Raw genomic sequence first — 17608 nt, forward strand, 5'->3', positions numbered from 1 at the left:
AGCTACAGTACTGGTTGAAATTTAGTATTTGATTGACATTTATTTAGGGCAGAAGTATTATGCTTATTTGGCTTTTTCTTTTTCAAATTAAATAGGCCAAACAGTTATCCTGTGGAATCTAGAAATAGTAAAACTCCTCTCCCTATCAGTTGCAGCTATTAAATATTGCATCTCACTCCATCCTATATGGGGAATTCTCTTAACAGCACCATATATATACTCTTAGACATCAAGTCAGGCAGAAATTCACAGAGATTTTTGCTGCAGTGAAAGGATATTTCAAATATTGCTGGGGGTTCACACATTTTTATAATCATTGTCAAAATAATATAATTTACAGTTGCATTTTGGCCTTGTTTTGCACCTCTCTGTCTGCCTTAAATCTTTACCTGCCTTCATTTCCAAATTGTTAAAAAAGGTACCAGTTCAAAAATTTCTGATTTTTTTCCTTCTTTGTAGCTTGTTGTAGGTTTTTTAGAATGTCTATCACATTGGGCAGTCTTTCTTTTTTTACTGGGTATCATTCGACCTTGAGTCAGAGTGTCACATGTCATTACAGAGTTGTAGACAGAGTTCATTAGGTATAAAATAAAGGTCAGAGCTCTAGACATTTTGTAGCAAACGAATGTTTTAACATTGACAATGGTCGTTGGTCCAGAGACATAAGAGAAAATGAGGTGCTGTCGACAAAAAGGTCCATTAATTTTGCACTAAAGGCTCTATTAGTTTGTGTATTATGGATAAACCAAAATACCTGGAGATTTTTTTAATTCTCATACACATCACTTGTGTCCCTTAAGGAATCTGAAATATATTTAAGTTGCTAATAAATACTGAAATGGAAATTAATTATTCATAGGAGTAAATATTTAAACATTCATAGAATTAAACATAAAGAACAATTTAACACAATCACCACTAAAAAAGTATCTTCTAAGATTGGGAGGAGACTGTATCTACTAACAAAGTATGAAAATTATGCATTAAGAGCCAGATTTTTTTTTTTTACTCTAATATTTTCTTCCATTTAAAATTCTCTGACCTAATAAAGAAGTGTTTTTACGAGGGAGCTATATGCTATGATCAGACATGATATACTATATTTTAGTCCCTTTAAATGCAGGGGAAAAAAATACGTGAAACATTTACTGACAGTGCAGAATGATTTATGCATGACCTTTGTTTAGTTTGTTTCTCTAAAATCTTTATTGTCTTTTTTTCCTCAGAAATATCCCATCTTCTAACTAAAATGTCAAAACATTCAATTTGAGTGACCGCTACTGCTTCTTCATTAGACTGTCACCCTTTATCCATCATAGTGTTTCTGAAACATCTTACAGTCTCTTCTCACTCAATGACCATTTTCTGGGTTTTAGATATATTGCTCTATCTTAATTAAGTGTTGATTTTTGTTTGTTTCAGCTTTGCTTTTGAACTGGGAATAATTGCCCAAGCTTAATTTATTTGATATGTCTGTAGTCATAATATTTAACGATCCATTATTATGCCAGATCTCAGCTGCACAGGAGTGATCCATATTTTTGAAGCAGTTGAGTATCTAGAGATGCCAACAAAGAGGCATTTGTTTGCCAGCAAGGAAAGACTAAAATCTATGCATTCAGTGCATGCATTTGTCAGGCTTTGCCTTGGAGTGTGTGTGACAAGTCATGTTCAACCTGTTTCCTGTAGTTACTGTGTTTTGGGGAAACAAATTAATAAAAAGTGTATTTAACTAACATAGCGGGAAGGGCAAAGGGATTCTCAATAAACACCATTTCTCAAAAGGGACAAAACTGTGTTTATTCAACATAAGCAAATACACTGAGAAGTGTTTTGCCAGAGAAACTGTTTCAAGCTAATTGCTTAAAGTGTGAAAGAGCTTTATTAGAGTGAATATGCTTTGTCTTGGACTATGCCTCTTCTGAATTTCAATAACAGCTAAACTCCTGTCAAAAATACTTTCATTAAATGTACATGTTTATCAAAATGCAGATGATAAAATTGCTGGTAAATATAACTTTGTTTAAGATAAACTAATTACATTTAATATATGTGCTGAAATGGGGCATTCTTTCCATAAGCAGAGCCTATCTCATCTAATTCTTCAGAAAGGTCCTTGGCATTCTTTACAGCTACATGCTGCGTTTCTTGAGTTACAGAGTTTGAATTCTGTCAGTCTAAAACCATTGAGTCCAGCATGTTCATAGGAAAGTCACCCAGCAAAATTAAATTTACATAAACAAATTATTCTATCAGCCTCTGGAAACACCTACTTCCCCCAACCTTATATATGGTCCAAACTTTCAGTTCTGACCTCAGACATTTCCATTTGCTGATTCCCTGAAATGATATCTATTGACAAATCATATGCCAGCCTCTGTCTGTTTAAATAAGACCATAAAAATGCTAAAATTATAAATTTCCAAAATGTTAGTTTTGTGGAAACCTGTAGGATCCTTACTGATGAGCTATACCCCACTGCCCATGGTTATTGCAAGGACAGGTACACATGCTGAAAATAGGTGAGGAAAATAAGAAATCTATGAGATTCCATCAGCAGAAGAGAGAACACTGCATCTTATATTCACAATTATGCTTCAGAATGGAATATTTCAACATTAAAGCAAACGACCCATATGCATCTATGTATACATATAAACAGATTTTTTAAAAAATTCATGGGGATATGCTGAATGAAACAAACATTCCAGTTTTGCCAAAATTGTATTATTGTTAAGATTTTCATAGTATAGCAGGAAAAATTATTGGTTTGCTAAGGAATTTGAATAAAAAATAGATAAGAATATTCTAACTATTATACTGCAAGTCAACAATATGAAGTATGAAATGCAGTTTTGTATACAACTCAATACCAAATCTGCAAAATATAAGTTTATTGGTCTTTCTATCAAAATAAAATAATGCAAGCATACTCCAAAAATCACTAAGTCTGAAACATAATCCATTCTCAAGAAGATATTTGTTGAGTTGGTGATTTTACAGGTTTTGTTGCACTGTGAAATCTGTGTTCCTTACACAGAGGAAGAACTGCCATGTAAACTGTGACAGACTCTAGCAGAACATCACTTTCTTTATTGTTAAAGGGGGTTGTTTTACATAATACTAATGCTGAAAAATGTTCAAATGTGTGTAAGAATTTAAATACTTACTCTATTCTTCATTTTTAAATGAAACAGTTCTGAAGCAGTACAGTGATAATATTTTTATTGATACCCATTTAATGTGCCACATATTGGATTTAGCACCTATTATATATATATATGTATATAGATATATATATGGCTGTAATATTAACCATTCTATTTAATGTCACTTGGAAAGACTGTTAAACTTCACTACAGTAAAACTGTCACCAAAGCATAGTTCCTGCTGGACTGATGTAGTAATTTTACACATATATCTATCAACCTTTCACTGTTAGCAGCCACTGCATAAGAATGAAATGCAAAATTAATTGGTCTTCAAAGACTGTATGTAGTCCCATTATTTTGGGCATTACATAAGCATACAGTTCAGTCTAAAAGCACTTGTAGTCAGACCACAAATTTTAAATTATAAGAATGAAGTTGAGAGAGTTACATCATCTCATACAATGCTGTATGTTCTGCTGAGGGCTGTCTGCTCCAAACACCTGGTTTGTGTTTATCCCCACCTCAGCAAAAACCAGTTCTGAAACATTTGTAATGCAAGACAAACACAATGTGCTTATCCACTCAGCAAAGGATCTGCTCTAAAAATGCCATGATAGGCTGTTCAGTATTTTCAAGACAGCAGCTGAATAAATGTAACAAGAAGTGTATGCTTGGTTTCCAGGATCAGTGGTTTTGGCGAGTCAGGAACAACAGGGTGATGGATGGATACCCCATGCAGATTACCTACTTCTGGAGGGGACTGCCTCCCAGCATTGATGCAGTTTATGAAAACAGTGAGGGGAATTTTGTCTTCTTTAAAGGTAAGAAAGAACAAAAGATTTTGTGTAATGCTTTTGAGTGTGATGATTTCTTGAAACACATCTTGTTTATTTTTACTAATGATTGGTAAATCTTATTGCAAATTGGTGGCTAAATGAAGAGTATATAAGTTAACATTTTCTCTTTTGGCAATTACATATTTAATTTATGATTATATAATCATAATTACATAATTACATAATTACATTAATTTATGGTATCACAGTATCAGGTCATTTGCTCTTACATATTCAATAAAAATTTGAAAGTATAAATATAAGACATAGAAATGAAGTGATCTACTATGAAATAATTTTTTAAAATATATTTTAGGAAGACACAATGAACACATTTGCATTATTAATTTTTGTGTAGTTCTCTTTGCCCTTCCTTTTTGCAAATTAATTTCTTATATATTTAAAAGGCACCTCTGCTATATAAACCTCAATGTACTGCATTGTATTTGTTTCATCTAAGATCTGTGATGTTAGGAGTTTCAGGTGGGGGAAAATAATCTTTTTCATAGGTGTGTATTTAGTGTTTTTAAAGGAGCACAAACTCCACAAAATAGATGATTTAGATCAAATTGTTGCTAACAATTCTTTTCAAATTTCATTTCAGACATCAGCTGTTCTTCAAAATTAAAATTCTTGAACATGCACCTTATTTAGATTTAATGATAAAGCTATCTTATATGTTTAACAAATGCATACTTAGTGACAAAATCTTCAAATTATGTAAAGTATGTTTTACAAAATAATCATTTGAGAGAAGAAGAAACTTAATAGATAACAAATATGTGAAAAATTAGTCAGCTATTTAGTGTTGTGAATTATTATTTTTTAACTCATTACAAAAAAAGGTAGATTTTTTAAAGTTGTTATATTAAAAAAAATTCATTTTTACAAGAGGAGTCATTAACAGGGAGCTAGAATATTTCATTCACTATGGAAACAGGGTCTTGGGAATGTTAAATAAAAATATTTAATAACATGCAGAAACACTTCATAACAGTACAAAGAATTTATGTTTAAAATTGTATTTTTTGTGTGATCTGGAAAGTTTATATGGTTGGAAATCATGATCAAGGTATCTCCAAATCTCCATCCCACTGCTTGATTTTTAGGTCTGTAAGACATGGAAGGATAAAAATATTATTCTGTAGCTATTTCTTTGCACCACTTCTACAAAGAGCAAAGTAGCTACCCTGGCATTCCAGACTTCTGCCTTGATAATGCTGGGATCCATTATCTGAGCTCCAGACAGAAATGATCAAGCTTATTGTTATAGCTGCTTCTTTTCCTTCCCAATGACCTTGAAATATGTTTCATCATTATTAACTCTTCACCCCCTTCTGACTGGCTCCTGTTAGGTCTTAGAGGAATAGGTTGATCCTGTAGTCTGTGGGTTACAGATAACAAACAACAGAAGGAGGAGGAAACTTCTCTATTTTTTTCTCTGAGAAATTAAATCAAGATTAATTAAAGCAAGCAGGAACAGCAGGATTGTGCTTTTAGAGATCAGAATTGTGTTTTCCTTTCATATCATCCCCACCTTATGCTATCTAATTTCAGACCAGTTAGTTTTATGCCTTCTAGCTGATATCATATGATATTTAGATATTCTGCTGTAGTGTTTTTTTCCCATATGACTTCTTTTCAAAGTTCCTTCCATTATTTTTCCAATGACATTTGTATTATTCCTCTATTTGCCAAGGTCAAAAATCTTTGTATTTCCTTGTGCAATTTAAAAAAAATTTTTTTTGCTTCTCTGCCATGTCCTTATGACTCTTAATATCTAACTGTTGGTGTTTTCTATCAGTGTAATTTATGTTTTTCCACTGCTACAGAATCAAAAATTTCAGTTGTCTTCTGTGTGGGTGTCCTTGAAAATTCCTGTTCCAAGGATCTCAACTGCCTTGTGGAACATGATTGCAGAAATTTATATAAATAGACTGTAGGTAAATGATCATTGTCTCATTTCTTCTATTTCATCACAAAATTTCCTGGGAAAAGAGTACATGTCCTCCTCCAAAAGGTGCTAGAAATAGACAAGCTGATTGTTGCTAAGATGATAAGCAAGTAGAATGTCTTATCCAGGTAGTGTGCTTTACCAGTCTAAAATTGGTCCAAACAAGTAAGTTCTAGAAGGAGCTTTGAATCTGAAGTTAACACATACAGATGTGTTAACAAAGCACATACTTAAGCCAATGTCTACATCTGTTATTCAGAGAATAAAATAGAAAAGATGGGTTAAGTGCCAGCAGAGAACTTGTACTGGTTTAATGTCACTATGCACTCTGACCCACACTATAGTGTTACCTGTACCTGCCCTCCCTTTAGTGCTGACCCATAATATACTACAAACATACAGGCTACACATTAGGAAAAAAAATGCTCACAGAAAGAGTAGATGGCCACTGGAATGGGCTGCCCAGGGAGGTGGTGTAGTCACTGACCCTGGAGCTGTTTAATAAAAGACTGGATGTGGCCATGGTTTAGTTGATAAGGTGGTGTTAGGTCAGATGTTGAATTTGATGATCTTTTACAATCTAGCTGATTCTGTGACAAGCTCCTCATCCATCCCAGCAGAGCTCCATGCATGCCAGCAGGTCATTGACACAGACAGCGACACCCCCATGCCCTCCTCCCTGCCCATCCTTTGTAAAGAGCCAGTAGCCTTCCATTCTAACATTCCATTCATAGAAGCATCCCACCTTGTCTCTGTGATGCCAGTAAGATCGCAGCCCTGCAGGTGAGCACAAATTTCCAAGCACATCCCCAGCTCCTGTTGTTGTTCTGGATAATACGTGTGTTTCCATAGAGGCATTTAATTTGGAGGCCCAGTGAAATCAACTTACTGTCTGGAGTGGCTGGAATTCCTTTGTGCTGTTTCAGGTGCTCTCCTGCTGACCTGTGATCTCTCTCCAGGCTCTGGACATCTCTTGCTGGCACTGGCATCAAACTGGTACAAGTGGGGTGGATTGAGGTTCTTTCTCCACCAGCAACTTTAGTTAAAATCCTTCTTTACCTTCTTGGCAAGCCTATGACCAAGATGCTCTTCCTGTTCCCTGCCAGATGGACTCATTGGACCCCAGTAGACCAGATCATACTCATAAAGTACAGAGCAATCTGGTGGATAGCTGCTTATAAAAAACAGATGTTTGAATTCTTGTTATTACTCATTACCAGTGTCCATGCTGAATGATAATAAGATGGCATCAGAAAGATACTTTTTTTTCTCTTAAAGAGAAAACATGAATAGTAAAATTCATTCTGTGTACCTTTGGGAATTTATATAGTGCTAAAAATGAAATTGTCTAGCCATCTGTGCTGTTGAATGTTATGGTAAACCAAATGTAGCAATAGAAAGGCTGCTGTAAAACTCATACTACCAGCGTCTCCATCATAATATTCTACTGCACTTACCCCATGGCCTGACAGTTTTATATTGAAAAATAGATTTACTATAGTGTCAAATCATGGAACAGAGAAATGACAGAAACTTGATGTGGGAAACAGAATGGGGAAAAAGGAACCATGAATAGTAATTTTAGGATTCTAGAAAAAGACTAGATACAGGCTTGAAAGACCAAAATTAAAAGGAATGTTGGAATAAACCAACATTCAGGATTAGATGTTATTTTTAAATTTATTTAAATTACATGTAATTGTTTAAAAATTTGGAAATTCATCTCACCACTCTAACACAGTGATGATGTGCCACACACTTCTTGCACTACACATATACCATAATTTCAATTAATATGGACAAAAAACCCAGAAGCACAATTATTCAGAATTCAGATTCTATAAAGGAAGAACTAGATGCTAAAAACTGCATATTTGTTGGCAGTAGTCAGTAGGAAGTTAAACAGTCTAAAGAAAACTACAATGTTGTAATTTTGAGTGAAGCGTAGCAATACAGATGCCCTTTATTTCCAGTACTTTTTTTAGAATGTCAAAGATGGATTTTGAGAGACTTCAAATAATTCCATCGTTCATCCTTCTCAGCTGTTTCCCTACAGTGATGATATTTAACAAAGCATTATTTCAAGAAATAAGACATTTTAGCTTTTTTATCACTTGCTTCACTCTTAGCTTCTGACCTTGCCAATCTGCCTCTTATTATATTAGACCTTCCATTAGGGAATAAAAGCAGAGAGATCAAACATTCTGAAATTTCAGACTTCATGAAACATGTGGTGCTTTATTCTCTGTGAAAATAACAAACCTACCAATGAGACCTTAAAAACACAACTTTGCAAAATAAACACAGTGGTGGTTTCTGCCGAGGGCACAGGTTTTGACTCCAAAGAAGCATTAGTTATCTTAAGAAGAATAAAAATATTACTAATTTTGTCATGGTTCTTTGCATTATGATCACAATTAATGAAGTTTTATTGACTATTAGTGTAAGTAGAATATGAGCTACATGAAAGAATATTGACTTTAGCATTAGTTTGTACTATGTTTAAAGTTTCATAAATATATTAGAAATAAAATTATCTCATTCTCATCACAGTTGGGCATCTTTTGCACTGATTTTCAGCTTTAACTTCTCCTAACATTGCGTTCTGATCAAATTCTGTTGATCAGATCAATTCTCTGATCAATAGACACCCACTTTCCTCCAGGTGAGAGACAGAAAAAAAAATCCAAAACAAGACCTCCTAAAACCTCCTAAAAAAACCAACCAAACAAACAAACAAAAAAAAAAAACCAAAAAAAAAAAAAAAAAAAAAAAACAAAAAAAAAAAAAAACCAAAAAAAAAAAACCAAAGTGAAAGCTGTCAGCCAGATGGAACATTTGGATTTCTTATATACAGTACTTCTCATTAACAATCAACACAGTTATAGCAGACTAAACATGTCTTCTAAAGCAAATGTTAAATAAAATTCCTGCTAGTTAGCTTCAATAGTCTTTGCTTACATGTGTTAGAGGTCTCAATTCTCCCCTGTCTCTGCAGAATACAGATAAATTTACCTTTTCTCTGTTTTCTAAGAAAGAATTTGCTTCTTAGTAAGAAATTATGTGAAGAATTCAGTTTCTTATGCCTGTTCTCACATCTACACTTTCCTTTTACTTCAGTATCTCTGAATATGGAAAAAATACATAGCTCAGTGGTGCTGTCATTTACAATGGCTTGTGCATAACCATTGTTTATTTTGGTACGACCTGATCTTGTTGATAGTTAACTTTGCCTCCTTGGGTATGGCTGATAATGATCTATTCATAACAATTACTTTGACTTTTATTCCTTGTGAGGCACAGAGAAAAGTATTGGCATTACATACATCACAGCATATGCCTCTCAATGCTGTGCAACAGCTGTCATTTTGAATGATCTTCTGAAACAGAAATGAGCTGGCCCAGGATCATTCACTGGATGCCATCTGTCGTTCACACCATAAGTACCAACTAGTAAGGTCCAAAACGCATGACTTCTCTTATCATTGCATTTGAAACTGCCATTAACATCTGAAGCCTTCTGTGTCCAGTTGTATGAATTGGCAAAAATAAACCACATGGGCGGAGGGACACAGAATGATTGAAGATGCTCACTCTTGTATTTGCAGGGCGCCCTGACATTGGAAGGAATGATGAATCTGACTCCATGTTCTTAGAAGGCTAATTTATTATTTTATGATACTATATTATATAAAAGAATACTATACTAAACTATACTAAAGAATACAGAAAAGATACAGACAGAAGGTTAAAAGATACTAATGAAAACTCGTGACTCTCTCTCCAGAGTCTGACACAGCTTGACCATGATTTGTCATTAGTCAAAACAATTCACATGAAATCATGAAACAACCAGCTGTTGGTAAACAATGTCCAAACACATTCCAAAGCAACAAAACACAGGAGAAGCAAATCAGATAATTATTGTTTTCATTTTTCTCTGAGGCTTCTCAGTTTCCCAGGGGAAGAATACTGGGAAAAGAGATTTTTTTCAGAAAATATGACAGCTCACCTCTGACATTATTAAATGCTATAAATGAGTTTTTATAAGGTATCTCAGTAAAGATAAATCTCAGGTTATCAATGACCTAAATCCCAGGTCAACAGAGAACTCAGCTTTCCTTGACTGCACTTCATAGGTCTCTATGTCTCTTTCATTTTCACTACTTAAAATGGCTCTGTACATACTCATTCTTTGAGTCCTTTCTTTCCTTCAGCTGGCAGGTGAGAGAAAATGGATCTGTTGAGCAAACTGTAGTGTCTGTGCTTGAAAGTGGGTGATGAGCAGCTGTAAAGAAGCTGATAAAAAATTAACCCTGGAAACCCAGCATGTGAGGGATGGAAACTATACCCCCTCTCCTAATTAAAACTCTGATAAAATGAAAACATGCTTTAAAACACCACAGTACAAACAGGGAGATCAAAAAATCCTTTCCTTTAAACAAATGCTTAATACCACAGAGGGTAGCTAAAATATAAAACCAACTGCAAAACAGCTCTCTGGATTTTCCCTCTTGATGATTCTGGCATACACCTGATCCTAGGTCTTTGGGGTAATATTACATTTCCTTATAGAATATTTATACAACACAGTACTTTAACCTCCTAAATCTGTATAACAACCTGTCTAGCCTTAAAGGTAAGTACAAAACCTAATGTGAACAGCCATGATTTTATCTCTTACATCCTCTTTCCAAATGTGTTTGAGCAAAATTTGTTTTCAAACTTTTCCCCTTACATTTTAAATACCATTGTCATGCATAGCAATGAATAGACCAAAGTGAAGAATCCAATAAGGCAAATTCAATATATATGTTCATCAATCTTGTCTAGATTTTTTTGTGATTTAGCTCAAAGTGCCCATGTGATGTCAAAGAGTATCTTCTCCTTCAGTGTCATTATTACTAAAACTAGCAATTCTTTTTGAAAAAAATGATGATGGTAGTGCTTTGAAGAGAGAATAAACACATGGTTCTTTCACAATGCAGCCTATAGTCTAGCCTGAGAAGAGTGTCCTTGTGGTCTAGGGGACAGAACACAGAGAGAAGACAGGCATCCAAGCAAGCTCATCATATAAGTACATAAATGCAAATTATGCTGCCCCTTTCCTATTTCTAGGGAGCATAAGGGGTTCTTTATTCCCTTTTTTCAGCCAAAGCTGTGTTTGAAAGAGAAGTCTCTGCTGAAAAGACACAGGTGAGAAGTGAGTTTTGAAGAATTAGAAAAAAGCAGAAATGTAAAAAGGAGAAGATAGTTGCAAAAATAAGACAGGGGGGACAGTATATTGAGAAGTCCCTCGGAGGACAACAAAATTATGGGGGAAATATTGGACTGTAGGTTTAATATGAGATAGTGAAGTAGGTGAGATTATCATGGAAGTATTCAGTGAAGAAGAACTTGTCCAGGAAGCTAGAGAAAATCTCAAGCTTGGAAACTGGAGTTGTGGGCTGTTGAGGTAAACATCCAGCTGGAAGAGAGAGCACAGGAAGCATCCTCTCCCACAAACAGAGGCATCTCGACTATAAAACACTGGTGCAGCTGCTACTTCTGTAGGCGTGGATCCCTATGTACACAGAATATTTATCTACTAACTGCAGTTACCCCTCTAGCAGTAGGGGTTTCATCCACTCAGCACTACAGTCCAGGAAGCCCTGGGCTGTCATTCATATTTAAGAAGTGACCTGAGTAACCTGGGTAATCTGAGGTTTGTGCAGACACTGTGCTAACATCAACTGGAGTCATACAACCACTTTGTTTTTTCAGCACTTAATAAGTCAGCTGGGGGCTTTTGAATAATTTGTCACCTACAGACAAAGCTTAAGTCTTACTGCCACTGGCAACCCACCATTACTTTCAGCCACAAAAGGGATTCAGATTCTCAGTTTGCTGTCTTTAGGACGCCCTAAAAGATGTTTAAATATTAAATTCTATGGTTATTTCTGAAATAATCATACATCTTTTATAAGTAATTTAACTTTTTGAAGAGAAATACAGAGTAATAAAGGTATTTGGTCTCTATGAAAATTGTCATTGCTATTTTTTTGGTATTTCTTACCTTATTTTCTTATAAAATTCTCTCTTTCCTCATGAAATGTAAAACTGCTGCGTAGTTTTTCTGTAAATGTATTACATTATCAACGACAGAGTCTCTTAAGGTGATTTAATTTTCACTCTACTTTTGATCATAGTTGCATAGTTGGTATTAAAATATTCTGTGGACTTATTTGAAGAAAGGTGCTGTATAAATGCAAGATATCCATAAGGCATATTTAATTTTGCATTGTCTGCAGTGATGGAACATTTTTCATTTCATTGTATTTGGAAGAACCACTACTATAAACCTTTGGGAGTCTTTCTTATTTTGTAAGAGTGTATTAATATTTCTACCAACAGTACTGATGACTAACACACATATATGTGTGTATATATATGCTTTTGTACAGGTAACAAGTTCTGGGTTTTCAAGGACACTACTCTCCAGCCAGGTTATCCTCATGATTTGATAACACTTGGAAGTGGAATTCCTTCCCACGGCATTGATTCAGCAATTTGGTGGGAAGATGTTGGAAAAACCTACTTCTTCAAAGGAGATAGGTTGGTATAGGATTTCTGCAAGGGAACAATTCAGTGGATACCAGCTAAACATGTTAACCTTTTCCTCTGTTTCTCAAAAGAATGGAATTTACTCCTCCTGCTTAGATGGCTGTACTGTTTTCACATGTCTTATAAACTAAATTATATTTTTGTGAGTATCTTGGAATGGGTATAAGTATATCCAGTAGAAAAGTTATGTTTTAGAAGTCAACAGGCGAGTCACAGTTGTGGCAAATTTGAACTTAAATACTCAAAGTTATTTGTTTATGTACACTCTTACATCTTTCTTTTTATCCCCATTTCTAAACCCTAGAACATGAGCAGGCAAGGCATGATCCAAAGCTTTTAAGGTCAGTGAAAGTGACTTCGCTACTATTTGATATTGAGGTAAAAAAGGGAACTCAGTGCTAAACATGGGAGCTAGAGAAGAATTTGAGCATTTTCTTGGAATTGCTTCTAAATAAATCTTATAGGGACACATATCTATGATTAGTAATAATAATTTAAAAAACCCACAACCCCCCCAACAAAAGGACAAGCACAGAAAAAAAAATCATAAAATCCAAGAGTTTTTCCATTCCTGACATACTTGTACTAGTCATTTAGTGTCTCTATTTACCTGTAAATAAAAAAAAAAAGGAAAGGAATGTTTTTCTCCTTTATAGAGACATCAGGAGAATTCATTAGTTTTTAAAACACTGCAAGTTGTTTGAATGATGGATTTTACAGGTATTCAGTATGGTACTGTGTTTGGTGATTGATGTATCGCTGTGCAAATTTTGTGTGCTCAGAGACAAATTATTCTGTATTAATAACTGTAATATTTCTATTAGTCTTATTAAAACTGACTGCTTTTGTTACTGTGTGGTACTTAGTGTTCTCAGACACTAATAGTATTCATGGATCACTTAAGAAATCAATTTAATGCACATCATAGAATATGTTTAGGGCAGTATAGTTTGTAATTCTTTAGCACTACTGTAAAAATTACACTACAGAATGCTGCAACAAATTTTATGGTTAAAGCTCTTTTTATTATAAAAAAAAATATAGCTCTCCAATACTAATGGTGAGGGAAATAGATAACTAAGTCAAATTTTTGTAATGTTTTAAAACAGGTGTCATTTCAAGCAATCAATTTTCATAGTGAGTAGAAGATGCCTAAATAATTTGCTTTCTATGGTTGAGTAGATCTTTTTTAAAAATTCAAATTCTTTTTCAGGTAATAATTTTCCACCTCCACATACATATTGTAAAAAGATGTACAGTAAGAATCTTTTGTGACTTTTACTTCCTTTAAGCTTTATTCAGCAATGTCCTTTTATAGTACCATGTAGTTACTTATATTCAGGACTTTCCTAAAACATGATTGGTAATAACAGAAGACAAAAAGAACTAGCAGAGAAAACAGGTGCTGGCAGAAAAGTTGCTACTTAGAGCTAACAAGAACAATGAAACTCAGCAGGATATAAATGCAATAGAGTATGTTAGAAGAAGATTGAACATGAGCCTTGCAGAGATAATTGAGCCATTATAGGATTTTGGCCATATCGGCCATCAGTGGGAATAAACCTTTATAGCAGTAAGTTTCTCAATGTACATTGCTTATGACATCAAATATTGGCTATAAAATAAAATTAATAACAAAAATGACCAAGCAAAAAAATCAACAAGAAAATCCCATTAACTAAACCAGTAAGAAGATTTAAAGGTTGAACCAGTAAACAGTCATATGTCTAAAGCAGCTCATGTATGCAACATTTTTGTTGTAATTTGACATTATCTATTTCAATACTCATGATAATTCTTCTAAATTGCATGAAACACATAAAAGGGAAAAAATTGGCTACAGAAAACATTAGTCCCTCTGTTATTCCTATCCTACCAGAACTGAGTCATTTGGGACTAGAAAATAATAGGTTTGATTAACTTCTTGACATGTGTCCTTGTTTGCACCTCTGTCTGGTCCAACTTTTTTATGCACTTTAGAGTTTAAATCAATGTTTTTTCTTCATGAAACTTAATAATTCAGTGGCTCAGGATATCATTAAGTAAATAGGCTTAGATATAGAACATAGTTTAGCAAATATTTTCCAAATTCCCTTTTTCTAAAACTATGAAGTGGATTTTGATTTTTTTCCCCTCTGTTATTTATCAGTCTTTGAGATACAGCAACAAGTTTATATAGGCTGTAGAGCTCAAACTATCATTAAGGAGTTTGCTTGTCTACATTTGGCATGCCAAATAGAATCAAGACTAGGCTTTTCTTTACCCTGTAGACATGTTCATTATTCCAGCACAGATTGTTGAGGTGGTGTGATCAGTACTTCCCTAGTAGGGAAGGATCCCTAATCATTCTGATCAATGATGAAAACCCAGAAGTTTTGTGATTTCAGAGTGTGCACTGAGTATGTCCTCAAAGACTTTTAATGACAAAGTATGCCTTTGAAAGTCATTTAAGCCTAGTGGGAAACCAGAGGTTATTAAAAGAAGGAGCTCAAAAGGATGGAAAGATTGGAAGAGAAAAAGGAAAAGGAGAGAAATTATGGAGGCCGCAAATAGAGTTCTGGAGTAGAGGAAGAGAAAAAGAAAATATATTTCTTTAAAAAATGCAAACTAAAGACCAAGAAACTTAGAATTTAAAGATGAGGAAGAATTGGTTTCAATACTATTAAAGTTAGAGTTTACTACTTCTACATGTTGTTTCTGCATGTAAACTTTCAAAGATGTTACGTATCCAAATAAAGAGCATTGTGTTGTTGGCTGGTAGCTGATGTATATGTGACTAGATTAAGAATTGAGGCTATAAAAATAATTTAAGCATAAGAAAGAAAAAATAAGTACAAATGTCTTTTTAATCTAACTTGCCAACACTTAACCCACTTGAAATCTGCTATCTTTTAATTCCATTGAAAGTTTAAAGCCAACAAAATACCCTACAGGGAGAAATACTGAGGAGTTTAGATCACTACACTTTTCTAAAAAGATCAAAATTTGAATCAATTAGAGTGCATAAGTACCTTCACAGTGACAAAATATCATCCACATAACAATTTTTTTAATATATGTGATTATAACAAGGATTTCTAAAAACTGAAGTCAGATGAATTCAAATGAGAAAGAGGGTCAAGTTTTTAGCAGTAACCAGATTATCAATGACAGTGATAAAACTATGTTCTAAATCAATGGAGTAAATCAAAACATGAAATGACACACCAAAATATTGGGATACGCAGAGGATATTAGAGATGCTGTACTTTTAGAGCCAACTTATAAGAGATGTATAGCAATTTGATCAGCAGTAAAAGGAAAAAGAAATTACCAATATCATCTCTAAGTGTAAATAAATCACAAGTGTAAATACTTCTCAGATGTTCAGGATTACTAGAATTGCATGCTGAAGCTTTTTAAGTTTGAGAAAGGTTGGCTGGTAAAAAGGCACACAAACAGGTTGAATTTTATAATACACTGCATTTATTTAGTGATATTGAAATAAAATTAAAAGCTGCTATAGTGCATACATATGAAGAGTTAAATTAAGGTTGCTGGCGGTATCTTAATCTGAATCTACTGTCACTTGCGTTATTACAATATTACAAAAACATTAATGTACATTGGTTTTTGCATGTGTTGCATTTCTTTGTGTCAATATGCAAAAGCCCTAGGCATTAGAATTGTGGTGATTATAAGTAAGCTGCATGCTGGTTTAGTTGTTGATGTACAAAAATATTTTATCTTCTATCTATTTACATGAAACAGTAAGTAGATGTATTTGTAATGTATGTTCAAAGAGAAGAAATCCAGTATTTCCACTTGTGGTTAATGAATGTAGTACGTGTTAGAGAGGGAAAATATAAAGTTACTCATCTACTATCTTACAAATGTGCTCTCTTTTTTCCTTTAAAAAATATTTCAGGTACTGGAGGTACAGTGAAGAAATGAGATCCATGGACCCTGGTTATCCCAAACCAATCACAATTTGGAAAGGTATCCCAGAATCTCCTCAGGGAGCCTTTGTCCACAAAGAAAATGGTATGCAAACACATTCCTGTTTTAATGATTTATTTACACCCTTTATGTAAAATAGAGTGGTAGAGGGATGATTGACTATTCAGGTTAAACAGTGAAGGAATTCTTGATATCTGAACAAAGTATTTCCTGTATAGAACTGGCTTTAGTGAAAATGCTCTTTTAATTGTTTAACTACTCTTTTAACTGTTTAACCTAGGGCTGAAAACACTTTCAAATTCAGTATTTTAAACCTTAATTTCCATTCTTTTTTTCTTCTGTCTTAATTAATTTTGGTTTTGAATTCTGCTGGATTATAGTACTTCTTAAAACAAGCTTCATAAATACAGTAAATCTCTTGAATTTTCAAGATGCTGGCTTTTTAAACAGCTTAGAAGGTATTGCTTTCATTCTCAAAAGTTAGCAAAGGGAAGCAAAATCTTTATGTAAGCAGAAATATCCCAATGAATTTATGTAAATCAAAGATGTCAGAAGTCCATCATGTAGAAAAGCCGATAACAGGGATTTTAGTATGATGTATTATTAGCTTTATCAAGATGCACCATCACATACCTAGAGCCTGGAATCTCAGCTGGACACACCAGAAAACAAATGAGAGCAGCCAAAATCTCCTCCATCTTAGGAGAATTCAGTGCTACACAGGGGATGGTGGCCAGCTGCCAACAGAGCCCTCAGTTGCAGAGAGGTTTTAGATCCTTTTGACAGGAATAAAAACATGCATTTGTTGTATAAGACAGGACATATATCTATTGCCATAATATTTTAATGTCCTTTTAATAAGAAAATAAAAAGATTGCTTTCCTTTTATAAAACATTTTAATCTCCTATTTCAACCTCTAACTTGATTAAGTAATTTACCGTGGAAATGTTTGGGGCTTTTTTCAAAAATATGTTTAATTGCTTCCTTGCTTTGTGTCTGTTGTACCCAGAAGAAGGAACCCTGTCTGGATTTTGGCCTTTTTGCTAGATTGGATTTTTTCTGTTGCTTTTAACTGGAAAGTAGGTCATTCAAGATTATATTCTGCACACATTACACTCAATAA

General features: G+C 34.1%; 1 protein-coding gene across 1 annotated transcript in view; it reads left to right on the top strand.

Annotated features, from left to right (window-relative positions):
* MMP16 (matrix metallopeptidase 16) overlaps positions 1–17608 on the top strand; it is a 166728-nt gene that overhangs the window by 141625 nt on the left and 7495 nt on the right. Inside the window, exons 7-9 of the mRNA XM_041464440.1 lie at positions 3835–3973; positions 12386–12536; positions 16453–16568. Of these exons, the coding sequence (XP_041320374.1) occupies positions 3835–3973; positions 12386–12536; positions 16453–16568 (406 nt within the window). The remainder of the gene's footprint in view (positions 1–3834; positions 3974–12385; positions 12537–16452; positions 16569–17608) is intronic.

Source organism: Pyrgilauda ruficollis, unplaced genomic scaffold, assembly GCF_017590135.1.
Source record: "Pyrgilauda ruficollis isolate IOZ18807 unplaced genomic scaffold, ASM1759013v1 scaffold18, whole genome shotgun sequence".
NCBI classification, from domain to species: domain Eukaryota; kingdom Metazoa; phylum Chordata; class Aves; order Passeriformes; family Passeridae; genus Pyrgilauda; species Pyrgilauda ruficollis.